Source organism: Microcebus murinus, chromosome 12, assembly GCF_040939455.1.
Source record: "Microcebus murinus isolate Inina chromosome 12, M.murinus_Inina_mat1.0, whole genome shotgun sequence".
NCBI lineage: Eukaryota > Metazoa > Chordata > Mammalia > Primates > Cheirogaleidae > Microcebus > Microcebus murinus.
This window is the reverse complement of record NC_134115.1, coordinates 57,339,913-57,356,376: the sequence shown is the minus strand read 5'-3', so window position 1 is coordinate 57,356,376 and position 16,464 is coordinate 57,339,913. Positions and strand designations below refer to the sequence as shown.

Sequence of the window (16,464 nt, the reverse complement as noted above, 5' to 3'; positions counted from 1 at the left end):
TAGCCGGGCATGGTGGCACATGCCTGTAGTCCCAGCCACTTGGGAGGCTGAGGCAGTAGGATTGCTTGAGCCCAGGAGTTTGAGGTTGCTGTGAGCTAGGCTGACACCATGACATTCACTCTAGCCTGGGCAACAAAGTGAGACTCTGTCTCAAGAAAAAAAAAAAAAAAATATCAAGTGTATAAAAAAAAATTACAGAATAATAAGGAGTGGGCACTGACATAACACATATAATCCTGAGAAACATAATGCATTATTCTAGCTAAGTTAAGCCCAAAGATAAGTATTAGTATGTTTCATCAACAAAACTAAAAATGCTTTCTCCAGGCATCTGGACTTGTCCAGTAGAACCTCACCTTAGATGTATTCCAAAAGAGGTTCTCAAATGCTCAGCAACTCCTAAAAGGAGGCCACTCCAAATGTACTGGAATAAATCCCCCCCCCCCGCCCCGACCAAAAGTAAAATCTCTGATCATGGTCAATAGTGACTCTTGCTGTGAAGTTAGGTACACAAATTTGACACTATCTACTAAATTTTTAAAATGCAAATGTTAATACATGTGCATTATAATCTTCGCAATGAACGTTAAGAATGTAAAGCCTCAATCTTTAACGAGAATATACACAGGGTATTATACAATGCCTCTCAATTTTAAAAAATTAAACCACAGACTGCTAACTACAAGTATTATACAAAACCATGAATATTTTCTCTGTAGCTACGGCATAACTATCAAAGGGTACTGAGATATACAGGCTATTTTAAAGTACTGATCTGAAAAATAATTCCTCAGAGAAATTTATGATACATGTCTCTTACCTCATAAATGTTGGGGTGCCACATTTTGGTCAAGAATCTGAAGGTAGGTGGTGAATATGGGTAGTCAATAGGAAATTTAATATGCGCCTGGAAAGAAACAAAATGAAATGCTAATAAATGAGACTACAACTTACTCATCTGTCTGATAATTCACCCCATTACACTTCAGAAAAACAAAGGTCCTTTCTATAGAGTAGACTCTGGAGACTAAAATAGCTCATATATACTTTGTTATTCCCAGTGCCAGGGTTATTAGCATGTTCTTATAGCATCCCTTCAAACATTTATAAAAGGATATGTTAAAGCACCAAAACACATACTCTGACACACCCCCACTCTCTGTTAAACCACCAAAACACACTTTCTCATAGACACATCATTTTTTATACACATAATTTTTAATTTAACTCACATGAGTGAAAAACAGTACTATGTACAGGTATATTTTATTTTCATAACAAAAAATTAGCATAACCTTGTACAAAATACAAAACAAAAATGTTTTTGCTTTTTATTCACATAATTGAACTATCATCCTATCACTCAAAGATAAGAAATGCTAATATTGCTTATTTCCTTACAAAACTTATTTTTTAAAAGTTGAACATACTGTATTTTGTACTCTTTTTCACCTGTTTGTTATATCATAAACATTTTCTCATGTCATAAAGTATTCTCTACATGTATGATAGTATCTGCATAGTATTCCACCATACATATATACAGATGAATCCTTTTAAAAAACTACTTCCCTGTTTTTGAGCGTTTAAGTTGTTTCTCACTCTTTTGCTATTACGAATACTGCTGTAGTCAATGTCCTTGGTAGTATCCGATGTTTCAAATATGAAAAAATCCAGAAAACAAAACAGACTCTAAACATTCATCCACAAAAGCAATGAGAAAATTGCCAAAAATTGTAAATATCAACTTTTTCCAACTTACAGAAAATAATCGAGGGCTTGTAATTCAGGGAGCATATATTCAAGAAAAATGGTGGGCCAGGCGGGGTGGCTCACGCCTGTAATCCTAGCACTCTGGGAGGCTGAGGTGGGCAGATTGCTTGAGGTCAGGAGTTCGAAACCAGCCTGAGCAAGAGCGAGACCCCGTCTCTACTATAAATAGAAAGAAATTAATTGGCCAACTAATATATATAGAAAAAATTAGCTGAGCATGGTGGCGCATGCCTGTAGTCCCAGCTACTCAGGAGGCTGAGGCAGGAGGATCGCTTGAGCCCAGGAGTTTGCGGTTGCTGTGAGATAGGCTGACACCACGACACTCACTCTAGCCTGGGCAACAAAGCGAGACTCTGTCTCAAAAAAAAAAAAAAAAAAGAAAAGAAAAAAGAAAAATGGTGGAACCTCAATAAGAATAGCAAACTCGCAGTCTTAACTTACTCTTAATTTCCTACACTCCAGTCCTTGCAGCAGCCTTAAAACAAATAGCTCACATTTGAAGTAAAACCCAAGGAACCTGGCAGGCACTAGAGAGGGCAGAATGGACTGGAACTTCTTCAAAGCCCTACTCCCAGAGAATTGCCAATATTTGACCTTTCTGGTGGTTCCCTGGAAGACCCCACTTGCAAGGATGTCTGTATGTGATCTGATTTGGAGTTTGGCCAATGTAAAAACATTTTCCTTGGCAGCATTGGTTGAAAACAATGGAAGTACAATTATTTAACTTCAAATCTGCCTGACGAAGTTGAAAACAGATACAACAACAGACTGACAAGAAAATTTACAAGGAAATGCTGGGGTAAGATATGTCCAATAGGGCATCAGTCCCCAACCTTTTTGGCACCAGAGACCTGATTCATGGAAGACAATTTTTCTGGGGGGGCAAGGAGGAGAGGGCTTTGGGATGATTCAAGCACATTACATTTATTGTGCAGCCAAACCTCTCCAATGATGATAGATAATCTGTATTTCTAGCCACTCCCCAGCACTAGCATCACCACCTCAGCTCCACTTCAGATCATCAGGCATCAGATTCTCATAAGGAGCGCACAACCTAGATCCCTCGCATGCGCAGTTTACAGTGGGGTCTACACTCCTATAAGAATCTAATGCTGCCACTGATCTGATAGGAGGCAGAACTTATACAGTGATGCAAATGACGGGGAGTGGCTGTAAATACAGATGAAGCTTCACTGGCTCCCACTGCTCACCTCCTGCTGTGTGGCCTGGTTACTGACAGGCCACAGACAGATACCCATTCCTGGACCCAGGGTTGGGAACTGCGACATTAGAGTTTTAAAGAGCTCTGACAAGTTGCCATCATTCTAGAAGACCAGGCAAATATGCAGGGTTGTGTACATGCCGAGGGCTATGTGCATGCTCAGGAAAGACCTGAGAAGGCCCTAAACTGATATCTCTGGCTTAACCTGAGGATCTGTGTAAACAGAAAGTGAAGACTAAGAGATTGCAACTGGCTGGCTGAGTGTTAAAGGCATGCCCTAACATTCACACAGAGGCCCTCTACAAAATCCCTTCTCTACAAGGCCCCCCACAAAAGTGGCTAGTTGATTTCATCAAGAAAATCTGTGTTCCACTATTATCTGACCACAAAGCCGAGTGGAGAATACGGTGGCCAAATGTAACAAAGAATACAGAAATTACAAAATTAGGTAAGAAAGGTCCTAAGTAAGCAAATAACAGTTACAACAAACAGCAACAGCAACTACCACCAAAAAACAAAAACAAAAACCTGGGGAAGGTGAGAATTTGATTTCCACAGCTGCCACTATGTATTATTTAAATATTCAGTTTTTGACAAAATATTGTAACTATAGCCCATATGGTGGGGGAAAATAAATAGGAAGAAGCCCAGATGTTGAATTTACTAGACAAAGACTTTAAATCAGCTATTTTAAACATTTCAAAAGACTAAAAGAAAGCATGAGAACAGTGTCTCACCAAACAGTGACTAAGAGAAAAGAGATAGCAGGGCGTGGTGTCTCACGCCTGTAATCCTAGCACTTTGGGAGGCCAAAGCGGGCGGATTGCTCAAGGTCAGGAGTTCAAAACCAGCCTGAGCAAGAGCGAGACCCCGTCTCTACTATAAATAGAAAGAAATTAATTGGCCAACTAAAAATATATATACAAAAAATTAGCCGGGCATGGTGGCACATGCCTGTAGTCCCAGCTACTCGGGAGGCTGAGGCAGTAGGATCGCTGAGCCCCGGAGATTGAGGTTGCTGTGAGCCAGGCTGACACCACGGCACTCACTCTAGCCTGGGCAACAAAGTAAGACTCTGTCTCAAAAAAAAAAAAAAAAAAAAAGAGAAAAGAGATAAATTATTTTTTAAGACCCACATAGAAATTCTGGAGTTCCAAAGTACAAAAAACCATTCATTCCCTTTGATGACTGAAAAAATATATATGTATTTTATTTTTATTTATTTATTTTTCTGAGACAGAGTCTCACTCTCTTGCCCAGGCTAGAGTGAGTGCCGTGGCATCAGCCTAGCTCACAACAACCTCAAACTCCTGGGCTCAAGCAATCCTGCTGCTTCAGCCTCCCTAGTAGCTGGGACTACAGGCATGTGCCACCATGCCCGGTGGCACATAATAGAAGGCAAGGGATAATAGAAGGTAAGGGAGAGGGAACAGAGCAATATAGAAGCAAAGTTTTTGTATGCTATTAAAATTAAGCTGGTATTAATTTGAACGAACTGGCTGTAAGTTAAGATGTTGATTGTCAGCCCCAGAGTAACCACTAAGAACCCACTAAAAAAAAATGAATCAAAATTTCAACATATCTCTGTGATAAAAACTTAACAAACCAGGAATACAAGGTAAATTCCTCACCTTGAAAGAGGACATCCTGGATGGGTACAGTGGCTTACACTGTAATCCTAGCACCCTGGGAGGCTAAGGTGGGGGATTGTTGGGCTCAGGAGTTCAAGACCAGCCTGAGCAAGAGCAAGACCCCATCTCTACTAAAGATAGACAAAATTAGCTGGGTGACATGGCACATGACTGTAGTCCCAGCTACTAGGGAGGATGAAGCAAGAGGATCACTTGAGCCCAGGAGTTTGAGGTTGCAATGAGCTATGATGACGCCACGGCACTCTAGCCAGGGTGACAGAGCAAGACTCTGTCTCAAAAAAAAAAAAAAAAAGTTGGGAATCTAGTCCTGCTATATCACATTTCTATGGGGAAATGACATTATCCTTTAGAAACAAAAATAACCAATAAAATTTAGTGATGTCTGTATAGTCAAATCTTTCGGTCCAAAAAATGTCTTGCTTAAGATACTAAGATTAATATATTAAGAGAAATCTTTGCAGACTAACTAGGAACAACTGCATTAAAATTTATATAGAATATATTATATGCATGAACGTAAAAGGTAACATGGCATAATATTATAGCAAAGAACACTGAAGCAAGAAACCAGGACTTCTATAGGATACACGGGTTGGGGGGTGGACAAACCAGGACTGCCTCGGTTTAAATCCTGACTCTGCTACTCATTATAACTGTTATTATAAGCAATTTTACCTAGCTTGTATCTCAGGTTTCCTCATCAGTAAAATGGGGCTACAAGTACTTATTAAATGGCTTGGTTTAATGACTGTGAATTTATGCCTGTAAAATGCTTAGCACTGTAACACAACAAATAAAAGATGTAAGGTTTACAAATAAATTGTTTAAAAACATAACTTAAATAGGTAGAAGTCAAAAAGGCCCTCTTATAGATTGCTAATTTTCACTGTTTTATCTTTTACCTACCTACCTGCCTGTACATTAGATTATCCTACCAATTTTAGAAGAGACAACTGGAGAGATTCTTACCAACCTGAAGAACCTGAATCTTATGGACCAATTCTCTTAGAGCCTTACCAAACATAATCATTTTCTACAGAAATATATATTAATAAATACTTGAATTATTTATTCTTGAACTTTCAGCTACTTATCTACCACATAATTTTTTAACACTACTTATCTACCGCATAATTTTTTAAAAGTAATACCCCCTGAATAAAGTTAAAGTTATAACTACTTCTGATGAATTTTAAGTGTCATATCAAAATGACACTTGTGTGTTGATATTACAAAATGTTGTGTTGATATTACAACAAAAAGAAGTTGTAATATTGGGTGGTGTGCCCTTGGGTAAGGCTATTTAAATTGTCATAAGAACTCTCTGAATGCAATTTGTAATCCTCAATTATTTATCTAAAGTTAAAATCCAGGGGAATATCCTGCTATAGTACTTACTTGAGATTATGCAAGTTTTATCTCTATTGCTTTACTTATTTTTCGGAACCTAATTAATAATTTGAATATACTATTTCATATGTATATGCTTATCTACAGTTATCTAAATTGTTATATATTAAATAATTAGCAACTGCACATAACAGATAACCTAAGTAACTATAGAGTAACATACATATGACATAATCATCTCCTCCTAAATAAAATCAAGTATCAGGAAACAAAATGCAACTTGTCACTAAATTTTATTTCCTGCTTGAAATTTTATTAAATAAAGCAAAGTATAAGACATAACTTGCTGTAAACATTTAAATATGAGATCTCATACCATTTCAATTATATTCACAAAACTATATAACCACAGAAGAAAGAAGAGGAAAAGAGGATACTGGAATGAGTAGTCCTGGGTTCTAGCTCCAGCACTATGTTTAAATAAATAAAATTTATTTAAATTTCTAGATTTAAAAAAATTTATTTAAAAATCTCTATTTTTGGCCAGGCACAGTGGCTCACGCCTGTAATCCTAGCACTCTGGGAGGCCGAGGCGGGTGGATCGCTCGAGGTCAGGAGTTCGAAACCAGCCTGAGCAAGAGCGAGACCCCGTCTCTACTATAAGTAGAAAGAAATTAATTGGCCAACTAATACATATAGAAAAAATTAGCCGGGCATGGTGGCACATGCCTGTAGTCCCAGCTACTCGGGAGGCTGAGGCAGGAGGACTGCTTGAGCCCAGGAGTTTGAGGTTGCTGTGAGCTAGGCTGAAGCCGAGGCACTCACTCTAGCCTGGGCAACAAAGCAAGACTCTGTCTCCAAAAAACCAAAAAAATCTCTATTTTTAAATAAATAAAATTTATTTAAATCTCTAGATTTCAATTTCCTTTTTGTATAAAATGGTGAAAAAACACTGACCATGCATAATTATAAGGATTATACACAAATTTTAAAAGAACCTTCAAAAACTGATCCCAAGATACATAATCTTTTTTATTTTAATTTTTTAAAGATGGGGACTTGTTGCCTGGGCTGTATTAGAGCTCCTGGCACTAAGCAATCCTCTCAAATAGCCACACTACAGCTGCATGTCAATGTGCCCGATTCTAAGACACACAGTATCTTAAATCATCAAATCAAAAAAGTTAAACTATTTTCATGGTATTCAGGACCATTAAAAAAAAATTATGTACTTTAAAAAGAAGTAAAAGGTGGAAAAATTAAAGTTTAAAAAATCAGAAAACTTGCTCTTACCCATTTCCAATCCTAGTAATCTCAGGGTATGATCTGAACAAATTAAATGTATGAGAACAAGGGCAATGTAAGCATTGACTAGATATTAAGAAATGACTTTTTCAGCTGTGATAAAAGTATTACAGTTAGTCTTCAAAAATATATCTAAAAAATACATTCTGAAATAGTCACAAATGAAATGATAGGATACCTAAAATTAGTTTCATTATAAAGGGGGGCCACTGGTAGGATAAAGGTAAAACATGATTTATCACAAGTTAATTATGGAAACTGAGTGATAAGTACAAATGAATTTATTATACTCCTATTTTCCTTTCATATTATGGAAAATTTCAAAGATATAACAAGCTTAAAAAGATGACCAATACACAATTATTTTTTTAAAGTTTTCAGGTGTTCTGCATAACCAGCATAATCATAGCATTATGCTGCAATAGGTGTCACTATTAACCAAGCAATCATGATGGAAACCTGATAAAGCAATTATAAAGTTCTTGTGAGAACAAAAATATGTAAAATAATATATTTGATAAAGAACAATAATGGGGAAGACTTTGACCTAGTGGTTAGAAAAGCATCCTACAGGCCAGGCACAGCAGCTCACACTTGTAATCCTAGCACTCTGGGAGGCTAAGGCAGGAGATCACTTGAGGTCAGGAGTTCAAGACCAGCCTGAGCAAGAGTGAGACCCTGTCTCTACTAAAAATAGAAAGAAATTAGCCAGACAAAAATATATAGAAAAAATTAGCCAGACATGATGGCACATGCTTGTAGTCCCAGTTAGTTGGGAGGATGAGGCAGAAGGATTGCCTGCGCCCAGGAGCTGGAGGTTGCTGTGAGCTAGGCTAATCCCATGGCACTCTAGCCCAGGCAAGAGAAGAGACTTTGTCTCAAAAAAGAAAGAAAAAGAAAAAGAAAAAGAAAAAAAAAGAAAAGACAGACAGACAGAAAGACAAAGACAGACGGACAGACGGACGGACGGACGGACGGACGGACGGACGGACAGACAGACAGACAGACAGACAGACAGACAGAAAGAAAGAAAGAAAGAAATGAAAAGCATCCTATAAAAATTAAATGAAGAAATGACAGGCAGATCAATGCTATATAACAAAATATGTTTATTTAGAAAACAATAAAAATGACATTTCAAATAAGTAGGGAAAGGATTCGAATAATGTAGATAAAAATGATTCTCACTTTTAATGAAGGCATCAAGATGCTTATGGACACATAAATTGAAAAATCAGACCTCACTTTCAACAAGAAAAATATCAAATATCATCTTCAAGAATTAACAGGGGTGGCTGGGCTTGGTGGCTCACGCCTGTAATCCTAGCTAGCACTCTGGGAGGGCCAAGGCGGGTGGATAGCTCGAGGTCAGGAGTTCAAAACCAGCCTGAGTAAGACCCACTTCTACTATAAATAGAAAGAAATTAATTGGCCAACAAATATATATATAGAAAAAATTAGCCGGGCATGGTGGCGCATGCCTGTAGTCCCAGCTACTCGGGAGGCTGAGGCAGTAGGATTGCTTGAGCCCAGGAGTTTGAGGTTGCTGTGAGCTATGCTGATGCCATGGCACTCACTCTAGCCTGGGCAACAAAGCAAGATTCTGTCTTGAAAAAAAAAAAAAAAAAAAGAATTAACAGGGGTAAAGATCTGAACAATCCGTGATCTCTCCAAGAATAAACTAGTATACTGCAAAGAAATTCTTCCACTGCCATAGTAACATATAACCATCAGACCCAGTTTAAAATTACCTAATCAATACTTGACAGCTCTATAGCTACAGAACAAGAATCAACTTTAAATCCACTTAAAAAAATAGCTTGCCTCAGTAACCATGTTTTTGCAAACCAACCTATCAGTGATAGCACCTCATTTCTGAAAGCTAGCCAACTGGGAACACACTCCCTTCAGTGACCACATACTACTTCTGAATGCCAACCAATCAATAACTGTCTCGCCCAAGTAACCATGCTTCCACAACTGATGCCCATCTACGATGCCTGTAATCCATCAATCTCTCAACTTCATGTGTCTTAAAAAAAAAAAAAATCCACCAATCCCTGAACTTCATGATTCTCAAAAACCCCATGAATTCCAGGAATGACAGAGAAAAAGCATACAGATGCTTGTCTCCCAGCAGTGTTGAATACATGCCCCACTGCTGTTTGGGGAGATGGGATCCTGCTCCTGGGTCATATGTGAATGTCCCCTTGGATGATTTGCAGTTGCCTAGAATAAAACTTGCTACTAGCAAAAAAAAAAAAAAAAAGGTTCATATTTAAATAAAAACAAAACAACAACAACAAAAATCATGTAAGGCTGGGCGTGGCGGCTCACGCCTGTAATCCTAGCACTCTGGGAGGCCAAGGCAGGAGTTCGAAACCAGCCTGAGCAAGAGCGAGACCCCGTCTCTACTAAAAATAGAAAGAATTTAATTGGACAACTAAAAATATATAGAAAAAATTAGCCAGGCATGATGATGCATGCCTGTAGTCCCAGCTACTTGGGACGCTGAGGCAGCAGGATTGCTTGAGCCCAGGAGTCTGAGGTTGCTGTGAGCTAGGCTGATGCCATGGCACTTTAGCCTAGGCAACAAAGTGAGACTCTGTCTCAAAAAAAAAAAAAAAGCCATGTAAGATCAGCAGTCTGGGTCTACTTGAGAGACCAACTGACCAGCAAAACTCTCTCTACTTAAGTAGCAAACTCAGCATTACTTTTCACAAAAGTAGTGGTCTTACCCCTGACAACTCCATACCCTTTATAAAATAACCTAGGAGACACACATTTCACCACTGTTGTGCTAAGGTACTAAGGAGGGGGAGAACACAAACAACAACATACAATTAAGGAGAAAAATTACTTGCATTTATCTATAGGTCCAGCTAAATGAAAGCAATGTCTATAAATTAGATCTTATCCATTTATTTCTGAAACGTTTAAATGTACTAGAGTATAACTGCTAACTAAATTCACATATACACAAAATCAAATTTTAAATATCTGAAGATCACCATTAAAAAAATTAGCCTGTGTACCTTCCTCTCAATTGTATGGTTAACCTAAAAAGTTCTCTAATAAATTCCTCCTTTACTCTCTCACCTCTCATTTTTCTCATTTCTTATTTTCTCTTTCCTCAGCAAAAAAAACAAAAAACAAAAAAATTCATAAGGTATAATTTTGAATTTGACCTCTATTCCTATAAAGCTTTATCAAAAAATAAATCTAGGCCGGGCGCTGTGGCTCACGCCTGTAATCCTAGCTCTTGGGAGGCCGAGGCGGGCGGATTGCTCAAGGTCAGGAGTTCAAAACCAGCCTGAGCAAGAGCGAGACCCCGTCTCTACTATAAACAGAAAGAAATTAATTGGCCAACTGATATATATATATATAAAAAAATTAGCCGGGCATAGTGGCACATGCCTGTAGTCCCAGCTACTCGGGAGGCTGAGGCAGGAGGATCACTCGAGCCCAGGAGTTTGAGGTTGCTGTGAGCTAGGCTGACGCCACGGCACTCACTCTAGCCTGGACAACAAAGTGAGACTCTGTCTCAAAAATAAATAAATAAATAAATAAATCTAAGAAGTCACACCTAAAACCACACAATTATTACAGAAGTAATTTAGAATATGAGAGGCTCTTTTTCAATCAACTCCTTAAATATTTTTTGACTAATCTGTAAACTCATAAGAACAAACACCTCCAAAATAATTTCTGAAACATTACCACACATATCCTCCCCCTAAACCACTTAGGGATTAGGGAGGATTAAGGATACACTTAGATCACTCATAAGGGTGCCCTTAACAAAATCATTTAATTCACCAGATATCTATTTTTAGTTTATATAAATACTGAGCATTTACGTATATATTTTCATTTATTCAATCATTCATTATATTGTTACTGACAACCAATTATGTTGCAAAATACCAATACAGGAGGTAGGAAACAAAGATATTGAGAACATTCTCCCTTCCCTAGAATGGCTATGAACTAATTGAAAAAACAGGCATGCAAATAAATGATTACAACTTAAGTGCCTTAAAGTAGATATCTACTAGGTGCTAAGAGAGCACTGGAAAAGAAAGGTCTAATTCTAGCTGAGACAGAGAAGAGTTTGAAGAGGGTAATTGAGGCCAAGGTGAAAAGAGACTCTCCAGATGCGCAGAAAGGCTTACACATGGGAGCAAAAGCAGAGACAACAGGAGTGTACATGAGAAGACTTATTTTGAGACATACAGAAAATATAATCAATGAGACCTAGTAATTAATCTGATACTGGGATTAAGGGGAAAGGACAATTCAAGGACAACTCTCAGTTTTCTGTATTGAGGAAATAGGCGAACAATGACAGATTTACGTGGTATTAATACCTATTAAAAAAGCTTACTAAGTGTCAGGCATTTGACTGATTCATCACTCAGTTGTGAAATTAATAGGTGAGATGGTATAGACACAAAATGTGTATGACCTATTAATTGAGGAATAGATTATTTTCTAGTCAACTCTGACTACCAAAAAGCATTTTCCCATTCATCATTTTGTCTTCCTGAATCACTATTTCCTAGGTTTTTCCAATTTAATTGTCTCTTGGGCTCTAACTTTTCTGCCTACTCTTTCTCATACTCCTTAGCTCCTCCCCAAGATCTATTTTTTTTTTTTTTTTTTGAGACAGAGTCTCACTTTTGTTGCCCAGGCTAGAGTGAGTGCCGTGGCGTCAGCCTAGCTCACAACAACCTCAAACTCCTGGGCTCAAGCGATCCTCCTGCCTCAGCCTCCCGAGTAGCTGGGACTACAGGCATGCACCACCATGCCCGGCTAATTTTTTGTATATATACTTTTAGTTGGCCAATTAATTTCTTTCTATTTTTAGTAGAGACGGGGTCTCGCTCAGGCTGGTTTCGAACTCCCGACCTTGAGCAATCCGCCCGCCTCGGCCTCCCAGAGTGCTAGGATTACAGGCGTGAGCCACCACGCCCGGCCCCAAGATCTATTTTTTAACTTAATGTGCTTTCACCATAAATTTCCTAGGTTCCCTATTCTTCCCCAAATGTGATACATTATAAAAGCCAAAAATATCTGGGCAAAGAAAGATATATGCTAAAATGTATAACTGAAAGGTCATTAAAAAAACCCTGATGTATGTAAATATGTAAACTCAAGCATACATTGGCTCAGAGCAAAATTTTGATAACCCCCAGTGTGCAGTATTTTGTTATCCTACTATTTTCATATGGGATTTCAGCAATGACAAAACAATTACTTATGAATAATGAAACTTATCCATATTATTCCTGATCCTTGTTTATTAAGATACTATTAAAAAGATAAAGAAAAAGTTTCACAGTCCTAAACACACTGTACTTGGTAATAAACAGCTCAGTTGATAGCAAATGTAGAGTGTTTACTGTTGTTTTTGGATTACTGCCTGGATTTAGTGTAATATTAGGACACTTCCAACTGCTAAACTTTTATGCTATGTCATCAGCTCTCAGCTGTCATAGAACATGTTTACAACATGACATCAGCAAAAGTAATCAAAATGTTTTCTTATTAATTTGTTGAAAGTTTCAAAAGTTTGCCAACCACCAGTACAAATTTATAAATTGTTCATTAATAGGATGTGAGGAACAAAGTAAGTGGTTATATTCAATGGTGTTAATGCTAATGTGCTACAGGCTTTACACTGTAAGTCTTTACTGATTAAAAATTCCAATCTAAAAGGTTTAATTTACAACTACTATAATACTAAATATAATTATCCTAAAATAAAGATGTGATATAAATAATAGGAAATTCCTGTGCTCTTAACTAGAGTCTAAAAAGTAAACTTCAGGGCCAGGCACAGTGGCTCACACCTGTAATCCCAGCACTTTGGGAGGCTTAGGTGGGAGGATTGCTTGACGCCAGGAGTTCAGAGACCAGCCTGAGCAAGAGTGAGACCCCTTTCTACAAAAAATAGAAAAACTAGCCAGGGCCAGCTAGTGGCTCATGCCTATAATCCTAGCACTCTGGCAGGCCGAGGCAGGAGGATCGATCATTCAAGGTCAGGAGTACGAAAACCAGTTGAGCAAGAGCGAGACCCCGTCTCTACTAAAAATAGAAAGAAATTAATTGGCCAACTAAAAATATATAGAAAAAATCAGCCGGGCATGGTGGTGCATGCCTGTAGTCCCAGCTACTTGGGAGGCTGAGGCAGAAGGATCATTTGAGTCCAGAAGTTGCTGTGAGCTAGGCTGATGCCATGGCACTCACTCTAGCCTGGGTAACAAAGTGAGACCCTGTCTCAAAAAAAGAGAAAAGAAATTAGCCAGGTATGGTGGTGTGTGTGCACCTATGGTCCCAGCTACTTGGGAGGCTGGGGCAGATGGATGGCTTAAGCCCAGGAGTTTGAGGTTGCAGTGAGCCATGACGAGGCCACTGCACTCTAGCCTGGGCGACAGAGTTGAGACTCCATCTCCAGAAAAAAAAAGTAACCTTCAGACCTTAAAGGAGTCTTTATTGTGTTCTCAATATTAATACTGATAGTCCTCTGTATTTTTTTAAATGCAATAATTTTAAATGTTTCTTTCAGTTTGGGACATGTAAAGCCATCCCCCCCCCCCCAAATAAATGGTAGTGGAATACTATCAGCAGGGTAATAGAATACTAGATGAAAACATTTGGTTTTTAGGGTTTAAAATGTGTGAACACACATATTTACTGCTTGCTCACAAACTAAGTTTACTAAATTTATAGAAAAGGGGTCTTCTGTAAAGTCATAAACCTATAAGCACAAATAGGAGGACACAAAAGAAACAATACTTTGGGCAGGGCACGGTGGCTCATGCCTGTAATCCTAGCACTCTGGGAGGCCAAGGCGGGTGGATTGCTCCAGGTCAGGAGTTCAAAACCAGCCTGAGCAAGAGCGAGACCCCGTCTCTACTATAATTAGAAATTAATTGGCCAAGTAATATATATAGAAAAAATTAGCCGGGCATGGTGGCGCATTCCTGTAGTCCCAGCTACTCGGGAGGCTGAGGCAGGAGGATTGCTTGAGCCCAGGAGTTTGAGGTTGCTGTGAGCTAGGCTGACGCTATGGCACTCACTCTAGCCTGGGCAACAAAGTGAGACTCTGTCTCAAAAAAAAAAAAAAAAAAACAAAGAAAAAGAAACAAAACTTTGGAGGCTAGAAAACACATAAGTAGCAACTAATTTAGAAAACCAGAGAAAATTTAAATCCACTCCAGTGGTGAGGAAACCCAGGAGTATGTTTACACAGAACCACAGAAAACCTAATAGTAAAGTGGAAGCACTGACAGCGATTGATGCTGAAAATAAGTGGACTGGTCAAAGGACGTATAAAGAGTAGTCAAATCCCCAGAGGGTCTATGCCATGTTGATCAGTGGTCAGTCCACGCCACACAACCAGAAGATTGGAGGTTTACTCTTTGTCATGGTTGACTGAGAGACACTGGGGTCATCAGATAGAGCTGAGTGTGGACAAACTCAAGGGAAAATAAAACCTAACCACTGAATGGTAAAATCCTAAACTTCTTTTTCTCACCTGATTCAAAGAATGCTGGCAACCAAGCCTATACATGCCAGGTAGAAAAAATGATTCCTCTCTGAGGTAGCTGACCATCCCCCACTGGGAAAACTTAAAAGATATAATAGATCAGGATTCTCCAATCAGATAAGGCTAGCCAGATCATCATACAGTTAACACCAAAGAGTTCACACAAATTTTACCCTTGCACACACAGCTGAGCTTTCAATCAGCTTTTTAGGACCTCACTATTAGACATGAGCAGACAGGATAGATCTCCAGACATTTGGGAAAAGCTTAAAGGCAAACACAAAGGAAAAACAAAACATCTTGTAGCAAAAGAAAACCTCAAAAAATATAATTAATATTCTCAGAATGTTAAGGAAAGATATGAAATCCAAAAAATATGAACAGGAAGCCATTCAAATTACAAAAAGGCAAGACTTTAAAAAATTAAAAGGATGATAGCAAAGAGGACATACACATGTGCACGTATACATACGAATGTATCATCTGTAATATAGAAATTACAGTACAAAAACAACAAAAGCAAAGATGAAAAATGAGGGAAAAAAATTTCAAAATTAGAAGACCAGTTCGGGAGGATCAACATTCATATAACTGGAGTTCAAAAATGACAAGACAGAGGGGAGGAAATTATCAAGAAAATAATTTAAGAAAAATTCATTTAATTGAAGGACACAAGCAGACAGAACCTATTAATGCTAACTGCAATGGGTAAAAAAAAAAAAAGAAAACACACCATACCAGAGCATATCCTTGTGAAATTTCAGAACTTTGGAACAAAGGGAAGGGCCTCAAAGATTCCAGAGAAAAAAACCCTTATCAAATGAGACTTCTGAATAGCAACACTGGAAGCAAGAAGACAGCGCTTTTAAAATTCTGAAGAAAAATTATTTCAACTTCAACCGACTTTATAGTCAGCAAAACCATCATTCAGCTATAAAGAGCAAGTAAGAGTATTTTCAAACACATTAGGTCTCAATATTGCTTCCTAATGGTATCCTTTCCTGCGAGGTACTGTAACAAATACTTAACATGCATGCACATATGCATGGACACACACAAAAAAGCCATAATTATGTATGAAATGCAAAAGAATATAAATTACTAGATTAATAAATAATTCAACAAAGTCACTAAATTAAAGCTAAATATACACAAATAAATGCATATCTAAATTCTAACAACAAATATTTTTTAAATAATACCATTTACAGTAGCATAAAACAATACCTAGGAATAAACCTTCAGGGACATGTGTGTGATCGCTACACTGAAAACAATACTGATAAGAAAAATTTAAAAGACCCAAACAGGTAGAGAGATACATAAAATAGTCATAGACTGAAAGATTCAATATTAAGATATCCATTGTTGCCAAATGGAACTGTAGACTGAAGACAATTCCCATAAAAATTCTAGGTTTTCTTTATAAAACTGACAAGCTGATACTAAAATTTATAAATATGTATTAGATGGAAATGTAAAGGGCATAGAATAGCCCAAAAATACTTGAAAAAGAACAAAGTTGGACATACACTACTAGATTTCAAGATTTATCACAGGCCATAGTAATGAAGACTGTGTAATTGGTACAAAGATAAACTAACAGC

The 16,464-nt window shown here is 37.9% G+C and overlaps 1 protein-coding gene across 1 annotated transcript in view; it reads right to left on the bottom strand.

The window, feature by feature from the left end:
• UBE2R2 (ubiquitin conjugating enzyme E2 R2) overlaps positions 1-16,464 on the bottom strand; it is an 87,481-nt gene that overhangs the window by 29,922 nt on the left and 41,095 nt on the right. The window contains exon 2 of the mRNA XM_012770158.3: positions 821-907. Within this exon, the coding sequence (XP_012625612.1) occupies positions 821-907 (87 nt within the window). The remainder of the gene's footprint in view (positions 1-820; positions 908-16,464) is intronic.